At 36.5% G+C, this 19,201-nt stretch overlaps 7 protein-coding genes across 8 annotated transcripts in view; 3 read left to right on the top strand and 4 right to left on the bottom strand.

Annotated features, from left to right (window-relative positions):
• Positions 1-1,736, bottom strand: part of LOC109584778 (neurotrypsin-like) — an 8,766-nt gene extending 7,030 nt beyond the window's left edge. The window contains exons 1-4 of the mRNA XM_020000637.1: positions 1,639-1,736; positions 1,392-1,593; positions 1,199-1,335; positions 774-975 (exon numbers count right to left, since the gene is read on the bottom strand). Coding sequence (XP_019856196.1) covers positions 774-975; positions 1,199-1,335; positions 1,392-1,593; positions 1,639-1,708 — 611 coding nt within the window. The 5' untranslated portion in view covers positions 1,709-1,736. The remainder of the gene's footprint in view (positions 1-773; positions 976-1,198; positions 1,336-1,391; positions 1,594-1,638) is intronic.
• Positions 1,737-2,766: 1,030 nt separating this feature from the next.
• Positions 2,767-5,029, bottom strand: LOC105314317 (neurotrypsin-like). The gene is made up of 7 exons (XM_020000645.1): positions 4,933-5,029; positions 4,693-4,887; positions 4,484-4,620; positions 3,505-3,709; positions 3,306-3,448; positions 3,211-3,258; positions 2,767-3,165 (listed from the first exon to the last, which is right to left on the bottom strand). The coding sequence occupies exons 1-7, from the start codon at positions 5,001-5,003 to the stop codon at positions 3,035-3,037; spliced, it is 930 nt and encodes a 309-aa protein (XP_019856204.1). The 5' UTR covers positions 5,004-5,029; the 3' UTR covers positions 2,767-3,034.
• A 40-nt stretch (positions 5,030-5,069) lies between these two features.
• On the bottom strand, positions 5,070-10,481 carry LOC100635132 (uncharacterized). The gene is made up of 16 exons (XM_020000616.1): positions 8,798-10,481; positions 8,328-8,393; positions 8,075-8,219; positions 7,905-7,986; positions 7,768-7,849; positions 7,497-7,587; positions 7,384-7,448; positions 7,062-7,187; positions 6,748-6,840; positions 6,476-6,564; positions 6,089-6,167; positions 5,846-5,986; positions 5,621-5,673; positions 5,496-5,553; positions 5,361-5,444; positions 5,070-5,245 (listed from the first exon to the last, which is right to left on the bottom strand). Exons 1-16 carry the CDS (start codon positions 10,454-10,456, stop codon positions 5,186-5,188), a joined length of 2,973 nt encoding a protein of 990 aa, XP_019856175.1. The 5' UTR covers positions 10,457-10,481; the 3' UTR covers positions 5,070-5,185.
• Positions 10,482-10,500: 19 nt separating this feature from the next.
• Positions 10,501-11,706, top strand: LOC105313915 (ras-related protein Rap-1b-like). 2 transcript variants are annotated; one of them, XM_011407726.2, is made up of 7 exons: positions 10,501-10,571; positions 10,733-10,806; positions 10,908-10,976; positions 11,032-11,088; positions 11,130-11,270; positions 11,321-11,461; positions 11,510-11,706. In XM_011407726.2, the coding sequence occupies exons 2-7, from the start codon at positions 10,750-10,752 to the stop codon at positions 11,612-11,614; spliced, it is 570 nt and encodes a 189-aa protein (XP_011406028.1). In that variant the 5' UTR covers positions 10,501-10,571; positions 10,733-10,749; the 3' UTR covers positions 11,615-11,706. The 2 variants fall into 2 exon arrangements, with proteins under 2 accessions (XP_011406028.1, XP_019856188.1); XM_020000629.1 differs by lacking the exons at positions 10,501-10,571; positions 10,733-10,806 and having other exon boundaries at positions 10,814-10,976.
• Positions 11,707-11,820: 114 nt separating this feature from the next.
• Positions 11,821-14,023, top strand: LOC100635217 (ras-related protein O-Krev). Its single transcript, XM_003382965.3, has 7 exons — positions 11,821-11,975; positions 12,646-12,710; positions 12,859-12,927; positions 13,021-13,077; positions 13,359-13,499; positions 13,557-13,700; positions 13,828-14,023. The coding sequence occupies exons 2-7, from the start codon at positions 12,654-12,656 to the stop codon at positions 13,909-13,911; spliced, it is 552 nt and encodes a 183-aa protein (XP_003383013.1). The 5' UTR covers positions 11,821-11,975; positions 12,646-12,653; the 3' UTR covers positions 13,912-14,023.
• Positions 14,024-14,202: 179 nt separating this feature from the next.
• LOC100635007 (short coiled-coil protein-like) lies at positions 14,203-14,874 on the top strand. The gene is made up of 2 exons (XM_003383046.3): positions 14,203-14,576; positions 14,653-14,874. Exons 1-2 carry the CDS (start codon positions 14,256-14,258, stop codon positions 14,716-14,718), a joined length of 387 nt encoding a protein of 128 aa, XP_003383094.3. The 5' UTR covers positions 14,203-14,255; the 3' UTR covers positions 14,719-14,874.
• LOC100635470 (uncharacterized) lies at positions 14,720-17,551 on the bottom strand. The gene is made up of 3 exons (XM_003382967.3): positions 16,727-17,551; positions 16,401-16,670; positions 14,720-15,396 (listed from the first exon to the last, which is right to left on the bottom strand). The coding sequence occupies exons 1-3, from the start codon at positions 17,545-17,547 to the stop codon at positions 14,841-14,843; spliced, it is 1,647 nt and encodes a 548-aa protein (XP_003383015.2). The 5' UTR covers positions 17,548-17,551; the 3' UTR covers positions 14,720-14,840.
• Between the last annotated feature and the right edge of the window lie 1,650 nt (positions 17,552-19,201).

Raw genomic sequence — 19,201 nt, 5'->3', positions numbered from 1 at the left:
TCTTTCAGTCTCCTAAGCATCTCCTCTAAGTTCTGAAGATGTTCTAAACCAGTCTCTCCTGGAATTCTGTGATCTGGCCAAATGTGAGTGCCATCCCACCCTCGTCGCCAATGTGATGTTTTACAATAACATGCACCACATTACAATAACAATACAATGATAATAAATGATGATAATAAATGATGATAATAATAATAATAACAATACATTACAAGCAGCAATTTCAGCAATTTTACTATTAAACTTTTGAGTAATTAATAGCAGTATTTCTTCTATTCAAGATATTATCTCTCTCTGTAGACCTTCCTTGAACAGGAGCTGAGGAGCTGCGTCGTTTACAGCAGCAAATACACAATATTATAAATCCAATTATAAATCCAACCAGACAACCAGACACTGCAATGCCAGCAATAGCACCACCACTTAAACCATGAGCAACTAAAAAAACAAAACTAGCAACTTCAATTTTATTTTCAATCTTACATTTACAGGCATCTTTGATACCACCTGGATAAAATGTAATACCATGTGCTAATAAAATGAATAAAAATACATAAAGGAGTGTTTTTATAATAATGAACTTACCACAAGTTACATTGAGAGCAGTACTGCATGAGAAAGTACTGGAAGGACATTTACCTCCAGAACATTTAGACAAACAACCTGGCACACCATCATCGATGCTGCAATCCACATTATTCAACCATGCTTTGCCAGTACTAGGTATTATGATGGTAACTAATAAAACTATTATAAAGCTATTATCAACTTACTAGTTCGTTACATCAACACTAAAAAAATTATAACCAAGTTGAGTGCATACAGTCCATCCAGTTTCCACCTCAATATCACCATCATTACAGACTGCAGCCCATTCATTGTTGCAATATACTTGTACTATTCCTTGACCAGTGTAATCCCCACCTTGAAGTCTCACCATTCCAGGGTATGGATTATCCCATATTCTTGTAGTATCTAAAACAGCACATTCTAATCACAATAGCTAAATTATTGGGTAAAACTTTATTAATCATGCATGTGACTTTTAAATAAACTTGTAGGCATCATGTGTCAAGGCTATATAGGGGTGGATAGTATACTTTTAATATAGCTGAATAGGGAGTGAGTATTCTGCTACTGTGCATGTGTAAACTGTAAGTTCTCAGGCATTGATGGAGTAACAGTTAGTTATACTTACAGCAAGTGATATCAAGATTCATATCATAAGTGCAGTTTGAAGGAATTCCAGTGTGGCAAGCACATTGCATTATAGTAAGATATGAGTCTTGACAAGCTACCAAACTAAAAACTGGACTGGTATTGACAACCTCTGAACTACAATATAGATTGGAAATACAGACAGTGTGTACATTATTAGTGCTCAGCCTTACTTGCTGCCAATGTTTCCACCAGTATATCCCAATTGATGGCACACTACATCAGGTACATACTCATACGTAAATGACAATATAAAATCTTTTAAATAACAAATAGAACCCCATTTGTTATTGTAGTACACTTCAATAACTCCTTCTGTGTTGGATGGATCTACACTTCCATTCAAATTAAGACGGACAACTCCATTCGCTTGACCTGCATAAGTATGAATCTGGAATGTATCAATATGCTAGAGCTAACCATTAACAACTTCAATGCTCAAGAGAAGAGCTACAAACAGCAGAAAGCACCTCATCTTCTTCATAGCCATAGATACGGAGAGATTAATTTTAATATTTTCGCCGACATGTGGGTGCGGCGGCACCCCCTACTCATAATGAATTTTTTTTAATTGTTTTGAATAAAAAATTGAGTCTATGATAATGAATGGTGATGATATTAAATACATAATGGCAATAAAAAGTTCTAGCAGACAGAAAAGTCCCAAAGTTTCACACTTTTGTCATAAGAACCAGACACAATCACCTTAAGAAAGAAAGAAAGAATAAAGTACATTACATGTAGCATTGCAAGTCTAGGATATATAACAGATGCTAAAATTATGCTATTAACTTTACCTGATCATTAAACTGAAAACAAGTGACACCGTCAGTGTGAGATTTTAGTGTTAATAATCTCTCGCCTGATTGGACGCTCCAAACCTAATGGGAGGAGTCAAATATCACACGTAAGTCACATGATTCTGCAGTTACTTTAGCCCATGGTATTTTCCAAAAAATGGCTCCGAAATCACCCCCAATTTTTATTACATTTTCTGATACATATTGATGTCCTCATGCTGTGTAGAAAGTTTGAGCTGATTCCGACTTCAATTTTTCAAGTTATGGCCATTTTAAGAAAATGTCAAATTCTGAAAAATTGGCTCCAAAATCACTCCAAATTTTTATTAGATTTTTTGATACATATTGATGTCCTTATGCTGTGTAGAAAATTTGAGCTAATTCTTACTAAAATTTTTTGAGTTATGGGCACCATTTCTAAAAAAATTCATCACAATTTTCATACCCCTGATACATGTGCTTCATGCTTTAAAGTTAATGAGCATAATTTTCATGCAATCCTTTGAAAGGTGCTACAGTATTTAGTGTAAAACTTACATTTTGATCAATCTTCATCAGTTCTATCATTTGATTGACAAAGACATAGAGAGGGAAAGAGTAGAATATGGAAGTGTACAAATTAATACTTAAAAATTAAGCAATGATTGAAATGTAGTCTTGAAGTGAAAAAGATGTGATTTAATCAGCATGATATTTCAGTGTTAATACTCTTGCATGACCACTCACAACAAGTAATGTATTTACATACTACATTCTTACAAATAATTCTAAGAAAACTGAAAAAGGCAATAATAATGCAAGCAACTCAAGGAATAATATCAAAAAATAGAGTTTTAACAAAAATACATATTAGGTACATGCAGTTACTAGTTACTAGTCAGCAAACAAGGGGAGAAAGACATGCATTTTAACAAATGGACAGCAGCAAACTCAGCAATGTTACTATTAAACTTTTGAGTAATTAGTAGCAGTATTTCTTCTATTCAGGATATTATCTCTCTCTGTGGGCCTTCCTTCTACAGGGGCTGGAGAGCTGCATCTTTACAGCAGCAAATACACAATGTTGCAAGTATAATTAAAATTATAAATCCAACCAGGCAACCAGACAAAATGCCAGCAATAGCACCAACACTTAAACCATGAGCAACTAGAAAAAACAAAAATAGCTACTTCAGTTTATTTTCAATCTTACATTTACAAGCATCTTTGATACCACCTGAATCAAATCTAATATCATAAGCTAATGAAAGGGATAAAAGTACATAATGAGTGTAATAATGGACTTACAACAAGTTACAGTGAGAGCGGTACTGCATGAGAAAGTACTGGAAGGACATTTACCTCCAGAACATTTAGACAAGCAACTTGGTGGGTCTTCGTCAGAATCATCAGAGCTGCAATCCACATTATCCAACCATGCTTTGCCAGTACTAGGTACCAGTATTACAATAATAATGAAACTATTATAAAGCTATTATCAACATACTAGCTCGTTGTACCAACATCATAAACATTATAACCAAGTTGAGTGCATATAGTCCATCCAGTTTCATCCTCAATAAGACCGCCATCATTACAGACTGCAGCCCATTCATTGTTACAGTATACTTGTACTATTCCTTGACCAGTGTAATTCCCACCTTGAAGTCTCACCATTCCAGGGTATGGATTATCCCATATTCTTGTAGCATCTAAAACAAATTGCAATCATAATAGCCAAATTATTGGGTAAACTCCTTTATCAGTCATGCATGTGACTTTTAATGCTGTGTTTACTCCAAATAGTTGTGGCTGTTGTATGTATTTTGTGGTTAGCATACAATTGTTGTAGCATGTTGCTTTGGCTGAACCAGTAGGCATCCCAGTAAGTACCGTATAGCTAGAAATTTCTGTGGCCCAAAATTTCTGCTAATTTTGCGGATTTGAAAAAATTGCAGAAATTTAATCCTCAAAATTTTGGTACACAATTTATTGGCCTATTTAAATTAAAAGGCCTGGTGAATTCACAAAAATAAAATCCGCAAAAGCCATTTTGATGACAATTTACAAATATTTGGGCTACAGAAATTTCTAGCTATACAGTATGTCAAGCTATAGGGGTGGATAACACACTTTCAATATGACTGAATAGGAGTGAGTATTCTGCTATTGTGCATAATTATGTAAACTGTAACTGCTCAGGCATTAGGCTGCGTTTACACTACTCTGGTTTCATTGGAAAACAGAGACTTTTTGTAACAGATACAGCTTTTGTTTACACTATAAAAGGCATACTTATCCGGAGACATTTGAAAATGAATACCTAAGCGGATACTTCTGTAAAGGAATGATAAGTTCAAATGAAAACGCAGCTGGTGGATTAGTGTAAACACCTAAAACCAGTGATAGCAAAAACTATTTGGATTCAGTGGAGTGGAGTAGTGTAAACGCAGCCTAATTAATGAGTTACAGTTAGCTCTACTTACAGCAAGTGATGTCAAGATTATCAGCAAAAGTGCAGTTTGGAGAAAAATCAGTGTTGCAAGAGCATTGCGTTAAAGTAAGATATGAGTCTGAACACTCTACCAAACCAAAAACTGGACTGGTATTGACAACACCTGAACTATAATAATTTGAAAAATTATCACAGACAGTGTCCAAGTGAACTCTGGAAATTATTAATGCTCTATCTTACTTGCTGCCAATGTTTCCACCAGTATATCCTAATTGGTGGCACACTACATCAGGTACATACATATAAAACATTGAAAATACATCCAAGTAGCAAATAGAACCCCATCTGTTATTGTAATACACTTCAATAACTCCTTCTGTGTTGGATGGATCTACACTTCCATTCAAATTAAGACGGACAACTCCATTCGCTTGACTTACATAAGTATAAAACTGAAATGTATCAATATGCTAGAGCTAACCATTCGCAACTTCAATGCACAAGAGAATAGCTACAAACAGCAGAAAGCAATTCATCTTCATCACAGCCATAGTTACGCAGAGATAAACTTATTTGCGCTGAGATGTGGGCGCGGCGGCACCCCAATCATCATGTTATTTAATGAATTTAGAAATAATTGTTTTGAATAAAAAAATTGAGTCTATGATAATAAAAAATGATGATGATATTGAATTTAAAAATAAATAATTATTCACAATGGCAATAATAAGTTCTAGCAGACAGAGAAGTCCCAAAGCTTCACACTTTTGTCATAAGAACCAGACACAATCACCTTAAAAAAGAAAGAAAAAATACATGTCACACTGCAAGTTCACTATTGCCAAGGGTATATACATGTAGCTAAAATGATACTATTACATCAAAAATAAAAAACATTCTTAACTTACTTGATCATTAAATTGAAGACAAGTGACACCATCGGTGTGAGATTTTAGTGTTAATAATCTCTCGCCTGATTGGACGCTCCAAACCTAACGGGAGGAGTCAAATATCACACGTAAGTCACATGATTCTCCAGTTACTTTAAGAGTCTTATCATCAGCTGCACTGATAATCTTCCAGCTGTCAGCTTGCAAGTGTCTTTAAAAATATGAGACATGTACATAAAAATACCCTCCATTTCCTCCCCCCTCCCTCTCTCTGTTACCTAACTACTCCAGTGTGTCCTTCAGATTTTATCCAATCCATTGTGTGGAGACACTAAAATGTACACACATATATGTATAATCAATCATAAAGCAATGAATTTTATGCTATTACATTAAATAGTAAAAATACTATTTTAGTACTACATGTATGATACAAATTGGCTTAAATCTCATGCAAGAGAGTACATGTACATGTTGATATTAATGTATCCCAATCCTCTTACATGTCCAGTGAAATCCCATATCTTGATGAGTCGGTCCAAGGCACCGCTAACAATACGACTGTCATCAAACTGGAGACACGTCACCGCCCCCTCATGACCGTATAAGGAAAGCCGACACTGGCCATCGTATAACCTCCACAACTAAAAAGGAAAGAAATATCAGTATTAAAAATATAACAAAAAGAGAGGGAGAAGTATTTACAAGTACATGTATTAATGACTTCCTGTCATTATTATCATTACTTTGATTGTGGTATCTTTGGAGCCAGAAATAACTTTCGTTTTATCAAACTGCAGACAGAGCACAGCGTCAGTGTGTCCCCTAACATCAACAAAAACAAGTAAAAGCATTATAGCTGGCCCACTCATGTACATGTATCATGATTGAAAATCATTGAATAAATGTATATCCTCATTCAATACATACATGTAGTATATCCTCATTTAATACATACATGTAGTATCTCATAAATATACATGTACATGTGCATGTACTGTACATGTGCATTGAAAAAATGCATGTACATGGTAGATAATAGACTATGTATAGTTGATTGTTCTGTATGGATTAGAACAATCAACAATATTATACAGTGAAGTGTGTACAGTGTACAATGAATGGTGTTGTACCTAAGAGTCATGTTACATTGTCCTGTCTTAAGGTCCCAGACTTTGAGAGTGTGATCATAAGAACCACTGACAACTTTATCATCATCAGCCTGGAGGAAGAGAAGTAGAGAGAGAGAGGGGGGGAAGAGAGTTAAAGAAGCAAGTAAAACTTGTACATATGTGTACATGTACACGAAGTACATGTAAATGTGCATTTTAGCTTTTAGTGTCTCTATTCTCTGTTGATTCATGCATGGCATAGCTGTACATATACACAATAGTATTTACTTTACCTGTAAGCATCTGACAGTGTGTAAATGGCCGACCATCGTAGCTCTACAGGCAGCACCGATCCATCCGACATTGTTAGTAGCCAAGTCCCACACCTTCACAAATAATAACAGACTTAATCAAAAATGTGTAATTATTAGTTTTTAAAATGATGTATTTCAGAAGTTGACATAGATGTTAAAAGTACTCTCTTTGGCTATAATGAGTAATAAATTGGTCAATTGGCGGCAAATTTAAAATTTCATACAAAATTGGAATCAGATAAGTACAGTACATGTACATTATTAATTATTTCCAGCTGTTTATTATTTGATACCTTAATAGTTCTGTCTGAGGAGCCACTGACCAGACGGTTCCCGTGAAGATGGAGACACCTAACAGTTCCAGAGTGACCTGCCAATGTTAGTGCAGCCCAGGCAGTGTTAGTCCGCCTGTTCCAAACCTTTAGAAAGAATGAGGAGTGAGAGGAAAAGGAAGAGAGAGAGAGAGAGAGAGGAAGAGAGAGGAAAGAAAGAGACACAAAAAAGGAGAGAAAGAGGGAGGGAAGACACAAAGCGTGTACATTTGTACATGCATTAAGAACAGAGAAAAGTAGAAAAAAGAAAAAGAAACATCAAAAAGGAGAAGTAAAAGCTCACTTTAATAGTTTTGTCCCACGAGCCACTCACGATCCTAGTGTCATCAAATTGTACACAGGATATGCCTACAAGTCACATTTCTATTTAATGCCCACAAAACCCCTCCCACTTACCTTGTGAGTGACCCTCAAACGTTCTGACGGTACAGAAACCTTTCAACCAGTTCCTTCTTAGTCTGTACATCTCTATGAACATTGACCTCCACTATATAGCATTAGAGAAAAGGTAATTAGGTACATGTACATGTACATACACAAATTTGATTAAATTACAAATGTACGTGTACATGTACATGTACTCTCATTCCTTCCTTCCTTAATCCATGAAGCCTCCTCTTCCTCATTCTCTCTCTCACTCTCTCCTCCTCCTCCTCTATCTTCTTACCTGTACTACACCATCTGAGTTATTAGTGAAATTATTAATCAGTTTACTCAAGCAGGCTGAACCAGGCTGCCAGATTGGGCTCCTATTAGAATACAAACATTAATTGACACCAAATACAGACCACAACAACTACTTACAGACACAGATCCTTCCACAGTTTCGTGTCACTAGCCAAAAGGTGCCAACTTTTACTGACTTGACTAACCCTACACAAACTAACTATTAAAAATAAAATAAAGAAAAATAAACGACATTGTAATTACATGCATGTACATGTATGTGTATTTTATACGTGTTTTGTACATACCTGGATCAAGGAAGGATAGAATATGTAGAGAGATGTTTGGAGGTAGCCATGATAAGAGGTCCTGGCAATTATGAGGACATCCTTGATGTAGTATCGGCTCCATTTGTAATGAAAGCAAGTGCATTTGCGAACAATTGCACTGTTCCTGGAGAGAAAGGGAGAGGGGGGGAGGGAGAAAGTGAAAAGAATATGAGAATTAAAGATGCATGTACATGTATTAGGTATGTACAATGGTACATGTACAATATGTTACCAGTATCTTTTGTAATAAGTTATTCCTTTGTGTATCACTGAACTCATTAAACCACTGAGATATCAACTGAAAAATAAAAAAATTATTTTATTAAATAATTATAACTACATGTGCATATACATGTACATGTAAATCTACTCATCCAGCCACACAGGTACTGTATAAACACACTAACAAGCCAAAAATACTCATTATATTCACTGATCTTATAATTTAAATTGCCATAATATTTTAAGAGTAAGAGCCAATGAATACAAACTCGTACATAAACACTCAGTAATGTTATTACGAGAAAATGTACATGTACATGTAGATCGTACAATAAATAGCTGTAAAAATGAACTCTACTTATCAGAACACTTCTTTCAATCATAGGCTCAAGTACATCTCCATAACATACACACAGGATAGTGTTGCATAAAATTTTAAATATGTACATGTACATGTAAATGCTTCTTTAATAATCTTACATCTAGTCTTTCTTTAAAGACGTTGACATCAACTCCATTATTATAACTAATGTGAGATCTATCACAGCAAGGAGGAGGAACAGAGGGTAAGTGAAGGTGAGGGGGTCCACTAAAAGAACAAGTAGAGTGTATACTAGGGACACTCCATAAGGACTGTGTATCAGAATCACCCTCTAACACTGACGCTACATCACTACTAGCATGATTATTAGCACCGCCATCGTGTGATGTAAATGAATTAATACTAACAGTGTTAGTTAATGACTCCTCTCTAGTCCTTCTCTCTTCATTGTCTCTTCTCTCTCCACTCTCTTCACTCCGATGAATCGCACGATCCAAAACAAGAGGAGAAACTTGCGGCTGATGAACGAGTTGGAGGGACTTGTTGTATCTCTTTAGAGGACAGGAATAAAAGGCAGGGCCTCCCCTTGACAAGAAGTCGTAACTTGCCTGACGAGTGTGACCGCTAGAGCCCCGCCCATCCTTCCCAGTGAATCTACGGAGGGAGGAGCCACAGGAGCAACAAGAGGGACAGTGACACGCCTCCGTTCTGACTAGTTGGGACGTTGAGGACCATTGCTGGTTAGGTAAATAACTAGTGTGACTAGGAGAGGTTATTCTAGAGAGACTAGGAGAATTGAGTCGGCCTGGTATACTAGAGGACATCCTTGAGGGTCGGGCATTAATTGGAGAAGGTTTGCCGTGCTGTAGTGTAAGGAAAGGAGGAGGGAGGGACTGCTGGGGCTGTTTACTGATGACATCGTGTACCGAAATGACAGAGTTTTTCCTTGAAGGTACGACTTCATCATTCGTTGCTAGGGTACTTGTCTTGACGTCTTTATTCTCTTCCTCGGAAAACTGTACAGCTACAAAGTAACTACCCGAATCACTCTTTGGAGGTGACACACCATTTTCTTGAGGCTCCACCCTCTCTCCCTCTTCCTCTTGGTTTTCAAGATGGTCATATTCTAAAGATCCTTGTCTCTCTAATCTATTCTCGGCAAAACTCATGGGATCTCTTCCATTTTGCAAGGGCTCTTCCGAAGTCGGATAAAACGGCTCGACTTGAACGCAGTACTCCTCCAGTGGGAATATTACATTATCAGACGAAGACTCTGAGAATATATTGAAAGGTTCGTCGACTACCAGAGGTGGTGGGTGTGGTTTAGGATATGCTTCCTCTTCAAGGCCGCAGAGGTCAGGCGAGTGAGACGGAGAGAATATTGCTCGCTGCTTAGAGACGCAGCCTTTGAGAGCTTCAAGCTCCTTCTGGAGGGACTGGAGGTGAGACATTGGGACATCAATCGGACTAGCATTGTGGCGGTCAGCCTTGTCCTCCTGCAGGAGTGCTGGGAGGATCGTCTCTTCTGGGAGACTATTCCTTGACTTGTTTTGAAATTTCTGATATTTTCTTAATTTTTTCTCTCCTTTTCCTCCTTCGTCCACCAGGTTGGTGGTGTCCACTGAAGTGAGACTACTTGATTTACCTATTCTTGAGAACCAGGTCGTTCCTTTCGGCCTATATCTAACTGGTTTGATCTCTTCCTCTTCTAAGTCTTTTCCAGCTTGTTTTTCCATTATTTTATCCGCTGGACAAAATCGAGAGAAATCTGTTAAACCGGATACAGTTGCATTGTCCTCTTCTGAAGACGAGGCCATCTTTTTTTGTTATTGTTCTAAATAATGCACATACAATAGTATCCCTATGAGTATACGGAGGTTGCGCGCAAAAAGTGGAAGCATCGGCGCTGTATCTATGCTCACTAAGTAAAAGGTATCTCTACATTAAAATCATTATTACAGCCATTTAATAATGCTTATTTATTGTCAGTATTCTATACTTAATTTTTAAAATTTGCTTCTTATTTCTGGTTTCAATGGTTCAAGAGTACAAATACATACATTTTAATTTCTAAAAAAATCATTATTTTCTAGATTATTGAAGCATCATCATGCATGAATATAAGATAGTGATTTTAGGGCCTGGTGGTGTCGGTAAAAGTGCATTGGTGAGTTATTTTCATCATTCATATGCTAACACATGATGCATTATAAACCTCAAATACATGGCTGTGAACAAGCAACAACTTTTTTTCATTCATTGATGCAGACTGTTCAGTATGTTCAAGGGATTTTTGTTGAAAAGTATGATCCAACAATTGAAGATTCTTATCGCAAGGTTTACAACTAGTTAAATCTTAATAAATGATTATTATTATATAACATGATTGCAGCAAGTTCAAGTTGATGGACAGCATTGTATGGTTGAAATACTCGACACTGCTGGTACTGTAAGTGATTCATGAATTTGCATTAAGTTTTTGTACTTTAGATGCAGTTTGAAGCTATGAGAGATATATACATTAAGAATGGGAAAGGTTTTGTATTAGTCTACTCCGTCACTTCGAGACTGACATTTAATGATCTGAAAGAGCATAGGGATCACGTTATAAAAATAAAGGACACTGATAATGTCAGTATCATCAGAAAAAATTATCTTGGCAATGATATTTGTTTCTGTAGATTCCAATGCTTCTTGTTGGTAATAAATGTGATTTGGAAAATGAGAGATGCATCAGTAAAGAAGAGGGGCAGAGTCTGGCCAAGGAATGGAATATCCCATTTATGGAATCATCAGCAAAAACTATGCATAATGTTTCAAATGTCAGAATACAGCATGCATAAAATTTAATTGATTTTTCTCATTTTTAGATTTTTGAAAATCTTGTTAGACAAATCAATGGTGATCAGCAGCATGTATTAAGACTGGGAACATGGTCTCAAACTGAAAAGAAAAGATTTTGCTCAATTTTATGATGGCAAAATTTTTATGCTGTATAGATCTAAAGAATTCAATAATGCAAATATTACTTTATTTTTTGCAAGCTAATAGAAATAAACAAAACGTATGAATTAATTAACACGCATGATGCATCAATGATTCTATTTTTAACTCGTGTTCTAAAAATAGATCAATCCTCGTGATTTCTATTTTTAGCAGCCAATCAAATAGAAGCCACGCCTATTTAAAATATTGGCAGCTAAAAGCTCTTCGCAGACTCCCTTTTTGTGGATTGTGGAATTGGAATAACTGATTTTGATACAGTCTCTGTGTCTGTTATCTAGCCTCAGCCCTTCATATCTCTTCAGATTTCTTCATAGTACCTGTATTTTCTCGGTGAGGATTTTTGTAGTCTGTTTCTCGTAAATATACGCCAGATAGGTCATGGGCCCTTGCTAATAATGTGGTTTTGGGAGAAAATGTAACTTACGAGTGTGTATGTAGCATTAAACTCTATTTATGATGTCCTTAGGCCATTATCCTCCTTGTATTCATGTCAGTATTTGTGAAATTGAGTGCATTATGTCTTGAGCATTGGGTGTGGCTCTATTAGTTACATTATGTTCGTGGAGTGTACTCTCCCATTATGATGTGAATCATGGGTGTCTACACGTGTTTTGACTCTGTCTAATTGTTGTTGGGTGTGAGAGAGTCAGGGGAGAGTTCCTCTTGTTATTGTTGCATGTGCCCACTGCCCAGTAAATGGCATTAGGATAATGAGATGTACAGCACTTCTAGACACATCATGTTTGGTCATTTGGATTAATATTGTTATTTTTAGTGTCAATTTGTATGTTTGTGTGTGTATGTGTGTGTGTGTTTGTGTATTTGTAAAGGATTCCTAGTATGTTGATCTCATTTTGATGTAGACCTAACTCAATTTTTCCTTGGAATAATGAAGACAAGGAATTTGCTTATAATGATTATTTGTTTTGATATGGAACTTACCTCTCTTTTTCTCCTCTCTTCCTCTTTCCCCCTCTCTCTCTCCTCTCTTCCACAACAGATACTACAATGCGTGAGTACAAGTTGGTTGTCTTAGGATCTGGTGGTGTAGGCAAAAGTGCTTTGGTGAGAGATTTATGTCTTCATGTGTTATACTTACATCATTCATCCTTCCTCCTTTCCTCATCTCTCTCACTTACTCTCTCTCACTCTCTCTCTCTCTCTCTCACACACACACTTACTCTCTCTCTCTCCCTCTCTCTCATTTATATAGACTGTGCAATTTGTACAAGGTATCTTTGTAGAGAAATATGATCCTACAATTGAAGACTCGTACAGAAAGGTAAAAAGAGGGAGAATGCCATCATCATACATGTACATGTACTTATTTAAATTACATTGACTCTTACCCTATCTTTTTCTGTTTGTTTCTTAGCAAGTTGAAGTTGACGGTGCTCAGTGTATGCTGGAAATCCTAGACACTGCAGGAACTGTAAGTAAACATAATCACCAACAATTGGACATCATACCAACATCATGTACTGCATGCTCTGTGACAGTGTTATGTGTATAATTGTACATTCTGTGAATGATTGTGGTTGTGAATCAGTGGCCTTATTTGGTTAACATGATGGAGCCCTGTCAGGAATTTGACATTAAATTATGATCAATGATGCTTCCTTCCTCTTTAATTAGTCTTGTTTATCCTTTATTTGACACTTCTCTCTCTCTCTCTCTCTCTCTCTCTCTTTCTCCCCCCCCCCTCTCTCTCAGGAACAATTCACTGCAATGCGTGACCTGTACATGAAGAATGGTCAAGGCTTTGTTCTTGTCTTCTCCATTACGTCTCAGTCAACATTCAATGATCTTGGTGACCTCAGAGATCAGATCCTCAGAGTGAAAGATGCCGATGACGTAAGAACTTTATAAAACTTCCCATATTTCATATTACTCTCTCTCTCTCTCTCTCAGGTCCCAATGGTTCTAGTTGGTAACAAGTGTGATTTAGAAGATGAGAGAGTCGTAGGGAAGGACCAAGGTCTCAACTTGGCACGACAATGGAACAACATTACATTCATGGAATCATCGGCCAAAGCTAAAATCAACGTATCAGAAGTAAGAGTGGCAGCTTTTATGATACATTTTGTGTTTACCATGTAACAAATTTTTGTTTTTATACTTGCGAAGAATCAATAATGTAATACACACTTTCGATTTGTTTATTCTTTCTCTTTCTTTATAGATATTTTATGATCTCGTTCGTCAAATAAACTCGAAGCAACCCGAGAAAACAGTGAAAAAGAAGAAGGGTTGTACTTTATTGTAACTTCATGTGGACATACTATTAATTATTATTATTATCATTATTATGTGTATGAGGTTCTGACTGCTTTATTGTTTCTCTATCTGCGTTTCTTAAATTTTTTTCTCTCTTTGTCTCTAGGATGTCTTTCTCTTTTTGATTTATCATTATTATTATTATTATTAATTATTATTATTATTCCATTAATTGTACTACAACTCCTATTATTAATTTTTGTTATTATTAATGTTATAGAATAATTTTAAATTACGGTTTGAGATGTCAAAAGTAGTAGCAGACCACCATTGACATTAAAATTGCTTTCATGCATTCTGACCACACCCATATACCATCACGCTTTCTTTAAAATGGCGGATGAACAAACAGCAGAAGTTGTCGAGGAAGTAGTAGCAGAAAAAGGAAAAGAAGATAGTCAAGAGCCAGAAAACTGTTTAGAAGAAAAGGAAAAGCTAATGTCCGAAATATTGGATATTCAGAACACGCTGCACGACTTGTCCCAGCGATTAGACTCAGATAGTCTAGAGCGAGAAACCCTCGCAGAAAACTGTTCAGAAGAAAAGGAAAAGCTAATGTCCGAAATATTGGAGCTTCAGAACACGCTGCACGACTTGTCCCAGCGAGTACACTCAGTGAAGGAGGAGAATGAACAGCTACAAGCAGACAATCAGGTAAAATACTGTATATATATATTCATTATTTAACATGTAGTACACAAATATAATTCAAATACTCTTCTTGTAACAGGTGTTAGATCAATACATTCAAGGACTCATAGAAAATTCTGATATTTTTCAGCCTACGTTAAAGTGAATTGGATATCAATCATAAATTGTTTGAATAACTACACTACATACAGTATCATGTCAGTATGTATATACATAATACAAAAAATTTTTTCTAAAATTGAATTATTTTTTGTATAATGAGTACAGCTATCTTTGAATGTTTTGATACAGTTCAATCACAGGTTCCTTAAGCACACGTTCCAGCCCACAATAGTTCTTAGCAACAATGGCTTTAGCCATATTACTCAGTGATGGTGGTTGTAAATTTATTTGAGAATCAAACTGAAATAATCTTACCAACTCGCGTCCACTTTCTACTAAATCTCCAGAAAGATGCCACGGAAGGCAAGTGATGTAGTCCAGTAGCTCTTGACGTTTCAAGATTGTCCTGTGATTCTCACGGCTTAGCATGTTATGTAATGCCATCAAGTTAACATAGAGACAGTCTCTTTGCAGTACATCAAAGTCTGGCATTGATAGGATGGGACTGGTACTAGGTATTGGAGGCTGGTAGAAGAGTCTTACGTATGGTATGAATGTCTCCCAGATGTAGTGTTCTTTCAGTTCAGCATCTATGAGTTCTTCTGTTGTAGCCATTGCAAGGAATTGTGATATGCAATCGTTAATTAAGAGGATTTGTTCTGTGGATAGGAGGTCAGTGGAAATCAAGAAAAGGTGAGCAAAGAATGTTGCTCTGTGATAACTAAAGAAAGGAGAGAAGTTTCAATGTCTATACAGCAGCAGTGTAAGTAAGGTTTCCCACAAAGCATGCTAAGTGAGCTAAGCAGCATGCTTGCTTCATGAGCTGACAAGCACTGAATAGAGTTTGGACTTTGGAACAATTTTTAAAATTTGTAAAAAAAGTCCAATTTTGATCTTAAAGTTTCTAGTTTCTACACATAATAAGTACATGTATATACATTAGAAAAATTATTAAAATGGAAAAATTTCTCCTTGATAAAATAATGGCTCCAAAAACATTAAAAATTTTTATTAGATTTTTTGATGCAAATTGATGTACTTATGCTATGTAGAAAGCTTGACTTGATTCTGACTTCAATTTTTCAAGTTACAGCCATTTTAAGAAAACACCAAAATTCTGAACAATACCCAAGGCTATAGCCCATGGTTTTTTCCAAAAAATGGCTCCGAAATCACCCCCTATTTTTATTACATTTTCTGATACATATTGATGCCCTTATGCTATGTAGAAAGTTTGAGTTGATTCCGACTTCAATTTTTCAAGTTACGGCCATTTAAAGAAAAGGTCAAAATTCTGAAAAATACCCAAGGCTATAGGTTTTTTCCGAAAAATGGCTCCAAAATCACCCCAAATTTTTATTACATTTTCTGATACATATTGATGTCCTACTGCTGTGTAGAAAGTTTGAGCTGATTCCGACTTCAATTTTTTGAGTTACGGCCATTTAAAGAAAAGGTCAAAATTCTGAAAAATACCCAAGGCTATAGCCCATGGTTTTTTCCGAAAAATGGCTCCGAAATCACTCCAAATTTTTATTACACTTTCTGATACATATTGATGCCCTTATGCTGTGTAGAAAGTTTGAGCTGATTCCAACTTCAATTTTTTGAGTTACGGCCATTTTAAGAAAACACCCAAATTCTAAAAAATGGCTACTCTAAATTTTATAATCATCACTGTTTTTTGCTGCATGTACAAAACTTTGTAAATATCCTACAACTCACTTCATTAGGATTGGCTGGATCTCTTCCACATATCCAATGAAATAAAATTCATCTTCATTGAGGTAACTCAAATTCATCATGCTTTCCACAACTTTTGATTGTATCAAGTATGGATGTGTTTCTGATGTATAGCTCAACACTAGGAGGAGGACAGCGACAGCTTGGATGCTCTTAAGGTCAAATGTTTTTGTCGTTGCTATGCTCATTAGCTGCTCAATGGCTTCTCTGTTTGTAGCTAAAGTCAAGTGAGTCTCTGGTAATTCACATAAACTATAATAGACAGAATAATAATTATAAAAGCTAATCATTTAAAGAGGATCTGTTACTTTGCCAATGCGCCAACAGATGATCGTATACACTCCCAAATTGTTACCATATCATCTTTGTCATTCTCTTCCAGCAATTCAGGTACTATTCTAACTTGTACAAGACTCTGGATGCATTTCTCCAGTCCACCACGCTTAAGAATTTCTCGTCTCAGTTGAAAAGTTTCTGCAAGGTTCCAGATTACCATTAGTATTTGTCCTTGAAGCAGCTGTAGCTCTAAGGGTAATGCATGCCATTGACAGGAAACAAGGCAAGTGTGGAGTTCAAGCAACTTCTCAAGTCCTTTTTTCTGTATGAAGTAAACTTTGTTTGCTGATACTCTTGGCTCAAGCCATGGAAGTGAATAATCAAAAGCAAGGCGTGTCATGAAGTTGTCTTCTTCTCTAATTGATTCCAGTGCCTGGAATATAGTGTCGTCTTGCTGTTGCATGCTGTAGCTCAGAGGTACTCCTAATCTCTGAAAAGTTTCAAGCAAATATTGTATCCATGCCATTCCTTCGTCTAGTTCCTTACACTGCGCTGTGGAGTGGTATCTCACTGTTAGGGTGTCACCACTTCTGAGGCGGAGTGACTTCAGCTCAGTGCTGGACTCTAGGATCACAGACCCGAACAAGATGGCCTGAAGTGGTTCAGGAATTTGACACTCCTTCTCTATCCGGGCCTTCACTTCTGCCACAGTGGCTGGAAGGGAGGGAAAGGACAGTATCTTCGTTGAAGAAGAGGCTCCATCTCGGGCTCCATTGCCTTCTTCTTGTGATGTACATTGAAGTATAAATTTGAGACTCTCTTCCATAATGGGACAGTGAAAATCTCCGCCCATTTAATTTATAGGTAATTTATGTATATAAAATTAGTTTTGATATAATGTATGTGTATGCCAAGTGTACATGACATGTATTAGTTAAACTACTAAAATTATAAAGTTCAGCATTAGTTTTTAATTTGAGTGATTTTGAAGAGATACAGACCTATGCCTCCCGTGCTCCAAATGATCATCGTTCAGTATCTCGTATTCACCCCTATTCATACGACAAGGCATATTGCAAACATTTTTTAGCTTCAGCCAAATGCGAGAAAATACGTACTTCCAAGCTATATATAGCAATGCAATGATCATTGGTAGAACTGCTAGGATAGCCTGACAATTTGATGCAACATTCACTTTCCAAAAATGATTGTGAGCATTATCATAGAGTATAATCATGTCTCCGCAAGTGATACCGTTAATGATGATCAAGTTACTGAGAAGGAGAGTGTCTATTGTATTCTGATGCTTATTTTGGTATGGCTGTATGATGGAGTGAAGCACCAGGAAAATGACCAAAAGTGTCTCCATTATGAAAGCGGATTCAGTGTAGTTGGGTATATAGTACGATAGTTGTATCAACAAACGGTAAACGAAGTACATTCCAGCAAAGTAGCGGTGCTTGTCCCTAAAGCTGCCATAGAAACGGTCATAAAATGGTTTCATTTGCTTATACATGAAACCTTTAGTGAGAATGCAACCAATCCAAGATTCACTGGCATCAATATCAAAATATGAGAGAACAGAAGTGACCAGTGGATAGAGTAAAAGCATGAAGGATGGTACTACTAGTACTATTAGGAAGGCAATTGCTGGTATTGCATACCTTAAATGCTTTGAATCAAAGTAGCTCAGTTCTCCATAGAAAGCAGCACGGTGGCTAAGAATATTGTAACCTTCCCCATACAAAGGAGCTGGCTGCAATATTAGGAGAGAAATCTCAATGGCACATGTAAAGAACAGAACAAAGAGAGCTGATATTCCAATCAGTGCAGAGTTTTTAGCTGTTGTGAACCTCAGGAACCTATTGCAACAGTGACATTTTTGAGAGAAACACTTCAGAAAGAAAACAATGATAATGATCAGTAATACACAGTATAGTCCCTTGAAGTAACCCAATGAGATGATGTCCATGTTGTTTGCATTATTGAAAATGCAAAATGACAATTTTTTGAAATAAAAGAATTTGAGCATGAGAGGAAAGTAAAAGATGCGGATGAAATTCCAATAAACTTGATATTCAAGACGCGACAATTCAATTGCTCGTGTGATGGACAGTGAACAGAGAATATGACTATAGAGAAGAAAACTTTGAGTGTAACCACTTGTCACGTCAAATCCAGTAAATATAATAATGCCAAAAACCAAAGTTATTGGTATTATTTCTGCCGCCAGGAAAATAAAGATTCCTTTTAGCAGACAGTCTTTACTCTTTTTAGCACATGCGAGACGATTGTTTGTATGATAGTATGCTGTGTAGCCAGGCTTACACTTTCCACACAACACTCCTGCCCTGTTATGCTGGCATTGGAAGTCTTGATGTTGATGAAGTTTAGAAGGAATTTGTACATAATTTCTGCCAATATAGCTACGACAAAAAAAGCTACAAGGGCTGGATACAAACACCCTCCTGTTTGTTGAGGATTGGTCAAGGTATCCACACCAAATT

This window comes from Amphimedon queenslandica, unplaced genomic scaffold (assembly GCF_000090795.2).
Source record: "Amphimedon queenslandica unplaced genomic scaffold, v1.1 AMPQUscaffold_13516, whole genome shotgun sequence".
Taxonomy (NCBI): Eukaryota; Metazoa; Porifera; class Demospongiae; order Haplosclerida; family Niphatidae; genus Amphimedon; species Amphimedon queenslandica.
This window is presented reverse-complemented; position numbering and strand designations above follow the sequence as displayed.